Here is a 6399-nt window from a genome sequence, read left to right on the forward strand (position 1 = left end):
CTTGGTAGCTTCTTGTGGGTGCATCCGGGGTTGTGTTTCGTTTCTACTTTCTAGTCCAAGGACTACTGTGATGTAGGGCGTGATGAGTTATCATTTTGAAGAAATTAGTGCAGCACATTCTGCATCGGTTTTGTCAAGATGCAAAGGTTTCTTTGCCGAATGAATACTCTGAAGTGATGACACTATGCCTCAAATTCTTCACATTTGGAGATCAAAGGAATCTGACGGATGTTGTTCCAACTTCTGGGCGGTTAATACTCTTCTTGGGTGTCCCTCATTCAAGGAAAGCTTATTCCTATTTCTTGATGATCAAACTAGATTTTCTGCGAGAGTGCTTGTCTTCTGTCAAAACATAAACCTACGTGTACGGGCCAGTGAATAAGTGTTCGGACCCCCAAAAAAGAAACCGAACTTATCATTTGTGTGTTAACAGCAAATTGCATATCCCGCAGATGATTTATCTGATCCATGTAATGTGGGTGCGTTACACGGATTTGGTGTTTAACTTGATAAAAGAACGTATTTGCGTATTTTCTTGAGTTGCTCGTCCTTTTTTTTTGGAAAAAAATAAATAAATTATGATGTCCAATTTGCATAGGTATATTACAACCATGGTATTTTTTATCTCCATCATCACTTGAAATGAAACGTTTTGATCATTTTATTTGTTGAGCTAATCCTTTTGAAAATACTAAATCGTGCGCGAAATTGTGCAGTATTTCTTTATCATAAATGAAAGTTATAAATAAAATTGAAGTATCGTCTTTTTCTTTAAAAAATATATATATAAAAGGTATTGATTCTCTTTTATAAATTGTCCGCTGTGAGACCATTTATTATAATCCACTATGCCGCGAGAAGGATCTTCCATTTAAAGGCTGTCATGTATCAATTGCGATCACGCTTGGCATTGATGATTTGAAGCATTTGCATTTATGATTTTTTTGTCAGCAAATGATTAAATTGACAAATTTGCATATTGGAATTTTTTTAAGATTTCTTTAGATGATTTTCAGTCAATTATATGTCGTAGATAATCGCTGTCGGTATAGACTGATTGAGGCGTCAGGTGTTCTAACACCTATTTGAGAATGACACTTGAATCAGTGCATCAGCTAGAGTACGATTCTAGAAATCCTTGTCTATTTGCATCTTAATGATTTCCAAACAGGGAGCACATGCAGATGGTCGTTCTTGTTGGGAAGATGAACACTAGAGAGATATTTGTTTTGGTACAAGATTTGCTTAGTTTAGTGTCTTTGTCACGGTTCACCTTCTTTGGCTTTTATGGGTTTCTAGTTTCTACCTTATGCTTATAAAGTTTTCGACAGAAGTCTTGATTGGACACTAAAAACTTGAGCCTAGCTATGCAATACATTTGACTCAATTTTGTTTTACTGGTCTTTCCTAGATGTGAAATGTAATTACCATCAATGTCAACTCAACAACTCATAACTTCTACTCAAGGAAAATGAGTTGGATGCATAATTGCTGCTTTCAGATGCCCCGGAAGCATAATGCTTGTGTCAAATACTCGGTATAGACTACCATCAATTCAATTGTTGCTTATCCCAAGTTCAGTTTCTTCCCTTGTTTCAAATTGTTTATTATGGGTATTTCTCAACTAAAACCACCGCACCGCCCTTCATATGCCTCTATGATAGCTTGGTCAATCCAAGTTAATCTGCATCCACCTCGAAGTTCATTAGATTCTGAAGACATGATGGTACTTCTACAAGTTGTTATAATTATTCTGACCTTGCTATAGAATTGGTTGCGATATGTAGGTGATTCACGTGAAGTTATGCACCTCAATTATGCCAATACATTTAATATACCGTCACTTTTGAGGCTTCCTAACTGTATGAGGGCTCATGAATCAATTGCAGTGACATTGCCGGTTTTGCAAAGGCATGAAATTTTCAGGAGTCCAACCCCATGTTCTTGAAAAAGAAACATTATTTATGACAGCTTTACTAGTAGGTTTAGAGAGAGAGAGAGAGAGAGAGAGCACAGAAAAATTTAGCTGTGCATGCAGTTGAGAGCTCATTCAATGGGGAGATAATGGGCACTGGTGACAAAGCTAGAAGACATCGTGACTGTCTTTCTCATATTGAAAAACTGATCTTAATGGGTCCCTATCCTCATGTGAAGCCCTTAAAGTGTGGTGTCGGTGTATCCTATAAAACAAGGCTTATGGGACTCGATCATCAAAGAAGCATATAGCTTCTCAGCAGCTAAGTTGCCTTCTAAGTTATTTTCTTCCTCTCCTTCTATTTATTTATTTTATTGGGAGCTGAAGTTGCGCTTTCAGATGCGAAGTTTTCCTTTTTGCCGAGGAGTACTTTTGTGCTGCTCGGTGATCTTGCTTTGTACAATAAGGTTCTGCTATGGTAACGACCAGACCGTCGAGGTAGTTGGTATTGGAGAATGTGCAGACTGTGAACAGAGTAACATTAAGAGTAGCCATGCCTTTTCAGGTAATATTTTATTTACTCCCCCTGAACAATCATAACTATTGTTGATTTTAAATTTGTAGGTACATTGTTTGTCTTTTTGTACTTCTTATGATGGGTGCACTGTTTTTTCACAAGTCAAAGTTGATTTTGCCATCATGCCGTGCGTTGCCAAAATACAGTGCTGCATGGTTTGACCAGATATACTCTTTGCCCTGACTGCTTTCTGAAGGGCCTCGAAATATGCAATTCCCAATCATTTATACTGTACTGTTATTATGCATTATTACCTGAAAAGGTAAGAAAAGTAACCAACCGATTTAGTAGAACTACATCAGGGTAACCATACTCAGTCAGATCTGAAACTGTCTGATATTCTTAATTTCTTTTGTTTGGCTGAAAAATGGTCAATGAAGAGCTTTAGGCTCAACCAAATAACACATATGGACCTTTTTCTTGCATGACTTAAGATTTCCTTTCATTGCTGTGCAGGGCTTCGCGTAACAGTTGATTGTAAGCCAGCAGCAGGACACTTCAAAACAAGAGGGATCGGGGAGCTCGATGAAGAAGGAAAGTTCCAAGTGTCTCTTCCTCAGGAGCTCCAAAAAGACGGAAAACTGAAGGAAGAATGCTATGTGCGGCTTCACAGTGCATCTGATGCACCATGCTCTGCCCTCAATGGCCTAGAATCCTCAAAAGTAATATTCAAGTCCAAAGCCAATGGGAAACACACCTTCGGGCTGGCTGGTAAACTCAATTTCTCCCCTGCGACATGCACTTCGGCCTTATTGTGGCCTCAGTTCAATTACCCATCACTACCCAAATTGCCACCTTGGCCAAAGTTGCCATCCTTTCCTAAGTTCCCCCATACATATTTCAAGAACTTCGGTCATCCATTCCCTTTCCCTCCTAAGGTCTTCCCCCCACTACCACCAAAGTTCTTCCCTCCCATTTATAAGAAGCCTCTCCCTCCTCCGGTTCCAATCTTCAAGGAACCACTTCCTCCTCCAGTACCTATCTTCAAAAAACCGCTTCCTTCACCAGTTCCCATATACAAGAAGCCACTTCCTCCTCCGGTACCTATGTTTAAGAAGCCGCGTCCTCCACCGGTTCCCATATACAAGAAACCACTTCCTCCACCAGTTCCCATATACAAGAAGCCACTTCCTCCTCCGATACCTATCTTCAAGAAACCGCTTCCTCCACCAGTTCCCATTTACAAGAAACCACTTCTTCCTCCGGTACCTATGTTTAAGAAGCCGCTTCCTCCACCGGTTCCCATATACAAGAAACCGCTTCCTCCACCAATTCCTATATACAAGAAGCCACTTCCTCCTCCGGTACCTATCTTCAAGAAACCGCTTCCTCCACCAGTTCCCATTTACAAGAAACCACTTCCTCCTCCGGTACCTATGTTTAAGAAGCCACTTCCTCCACCGGTTCCCATATACAAGAAACCGCTTCCTCCATCAGTTCCCATATACAAGAAGCCACTTCCTCCTCCGGTACCTATCTTCAAGAAACCGCTTCCTCCACCAGTTCCTATTTCCAAGAAACCACTTCCTCCTCCGGTACCTATATTTAAGAAGCCGCTTCCTCCACCGGTTCCCATATACAAGAAGCCGCTTCCTCCTCCAGCTCCAAAATACAAAAAGCAGTGTCCTCCACCAACTCCAAACTACAAGGAGCCGCGTCCACCTCCAGCTCCTAAGAAGCAATTTCCTCCACCAATTCCAATATACAATAAGCCGCTTCCTCCATCAATTCCTATATACAAGAAGCCACTTCCTCCACCTGTTCCTATATTCAAGAAGCCGCTACCACCACCTGTCCCTATTTCAAAAAAACCGCTTCCACCATCCATTCCAATTGCCAAGCCAAAACCACCAATTTTCAAGCCTCCTTCAATTCCAAAGATCTTCCCTCCACCCCTACCAGTATTCAAAAAGCCACTTCCACCTTCCCTTCCAATCTACAAACCAAAACCACCAATATTCTTTAAACCATTTCCTCCAATCCCAAAGATCCCACCATTTTATAAGAAGCCATGCCCACCCATTCCTATTGCCCCTCTTCTTCCTAAGCTTTCTCCCATTCCCAAGCTGCATCCTAAGTATTTCCCCCACCCCAAATTTGGAAAGTTACCTCCCTTGCCACCTTTTCCTCCTCATCCTTAGGCTACAGCAGCGTTTGTCCCATATGTAAGGGAAATGATGTCGCTTTATGTAATGAAGGCCAGTTTGAAAATTTATTGCTGCAATAAAGCCTTCAAAGAGGAGAGATGATCCAAATGATTGGAGAGACAGAGAAAGGTTATTTATTAAATGTTGAAGTTAGAGGTGTGTGACTCAAAAGGGCTAGAAGTGTGTGGATTATTCTTGTTACATCGTTAATAGGGGACTTCTATAGAGGTCCAAATGCATTTGACCATTGTAATAATTTTATTTTCCGTCTAGCTAGGAGTTATTAATCCTCCGGTTGTGATTACTTGTATTTGATATATTTCTATAATTAAATCACGTTCAGATTGCAAATTGTGCAAAAACAAGTCCATCTTCAAATACTACTTGCATGTTAGCAGAAGCGTAAATGAATGCATTCTGATTCATACAGGCACGGTCGTGTCTATCTTAAAGAGGCATTGTTTTTATGAATTTGCATGCATGCGCCCGTGCTTCCTTGCATTTGAGGGCGTGAATCTAATTAAAGAGAATCCCCCGTCAAACCTCAGTATACTTATATAGGGAGGGAGCTCATCTGGAAGCTGTCACGTATTAGTGTATTACCATTGGATTGAAAGATCATTGTGGGTGGTAACAGTTTGTTTTCCCAACTACTGGATACTCCTTTTTATTAGATTCGATCATTTTCAATGTGTAAAAACTGCCTGAAAATAGTAAAACCAAATCACATCTTTATTATCAAACCAGATGGTCTACTTTTTTATTTGACTCGTTGGGCCAATTTCACGAGGGTTTGGAGCTTAGATGATATATAAAATTCTAACTTAATCTCATTTTATCTCATCAGATCTTATTTCCAAACATAATTTAAATACATCATTTTTAAACTAATCATTATAACTTTTTTAAACTTTCAAATAAAAAATAATTTCAATTTTTTCAAATTCCCAAACAAAAATAATATTATAAAATTATAATATTACAATATTTTAACTTTATAATATTTTTTATTCAACTATTTCCCTCTCATTTCCCAAAACTCAAAAAATAATCGATTCAAACTATCTTACTATTATTATTATCTCTTCTCACTCTCCAAACAAGCTATAAAATCAAATCACATGTTTTGTTTATTAATAGATATCATCCGAATTCTTACCTAAAAAGAGACCACCAAGCTAAAAACGCCAGTTTTGGAAGTAAGATGAGATGATAATTTTATAAATAGTAATACTATAATTTGTGAATAATAATGAGATAATTTAAGTTGAGTATTTTTTTAGATTTTGGAAAAGGAGGGGGAAATAATTGAATAAAAAATATTATAAAGTTAAAATATTGTAAGAATATAATTTTATAATATAATTTTTGTTTGAGATTTGAAAATGTTGGAATTATTTTTTATTTTTTACTTAAAATTTTAAAAAAATTGTAATAATTAGTTTAAAAATTTTATATTTAAATTATATTTAAGAATAAGATAAGATAAGATAAAATAAAATAAAATTAAATAAAAATTTTATGAGGCATCTCATGCCCCAAGTCTGAAGAAGAGTCTTAATTTGAAGCAGAGGGAGAGAGAGGGATACCATTATTCCGTAGAACTCATATTATTTTGGGAATTTTAAGATTATTTGGATTATCTTGCAACATTTCTTTTTCCTTTACAACACACGTTTCACGTTTTTGCTATAGTTCAAAGATTGTGACGCTTGTTGAACCTTTGACAAGGCCTTGGTGATTTAGCTATTGGACTTCAA

At 37.8% G+C, this 6399-nt stretch overlaps 1 protein-coding gene across 2 annotated transcripts; it reads left to right on the forward strand.

Annotated features, from left to right (window-relative positions):
- Window positions 1-1087: 1087 nt before the first annotated feature.
- Window positions 1088-5001, forward strand: LOC121254225 (proline-rich protein 4-like). Of its 2 annotated transcripts, XM_041154190.1 has the most exons (3): window positions 1088-2480; window positions 2949-3903; window positions 4069-5001. In XM_041154190.1, the coding sequence occupies exons 1-3, from the start codon at window positions 2315-2317 to the stop codon at window positions 4631-4633; spliced, it is 1686 nt and encodes a 561-aa protein (XP_041010124.1). In that variant the 5' UTR covers window positions 1088-2314; the 3' UTR covers window positions 4634-5001. The 2 variants fall into 2 exon arrangements, with proteins under 2 accessions (XP_041010124.1, XP_041010123.1); XM_041154189.1 differs by having other exon boundaries at window positions 1089-2480; window positions 2949-5001.
- The last annotated feature ends 1398 nt before the right edge of the window (window positions 5002-6399 follow it).

This window comes from Juglans microcarpa x Juglans regia, chromosome 3D, assembly GCF_004785595.1.
Source record: "Juglans microcarpa x Juglans regia isolate MS1-56 chromosome 3D, Jm3101_v1.0, whole genome shotgun sequence".
NCBI classification, from domain to species: domain Eukaryota; kingdom Viridiplantae; phylum Streptophyta; class Magnoliopsida; order Fagales; family Juglandaceae; genus Juglans; species Juglans microcarpa x Juglans regia.

Excerpts from the sequence above, each read along its gene's own strand:
- LOC121254225 (XM_041154189.1), top strand. The coding sequence starts at position 2,315 with ATGCGAAGTTTTCCTTTTTGCCGAGGAGTACTTTTGTGCTGCTCGGTG. Across the intron at positions 2,481-2,948 it reads GAGTAGCCATGCCTTTTCAG|GGCTTCGCGTAACAGTTGAT; the intron begins GTAATATTTTAT and ends ATTGCTGTGCAG.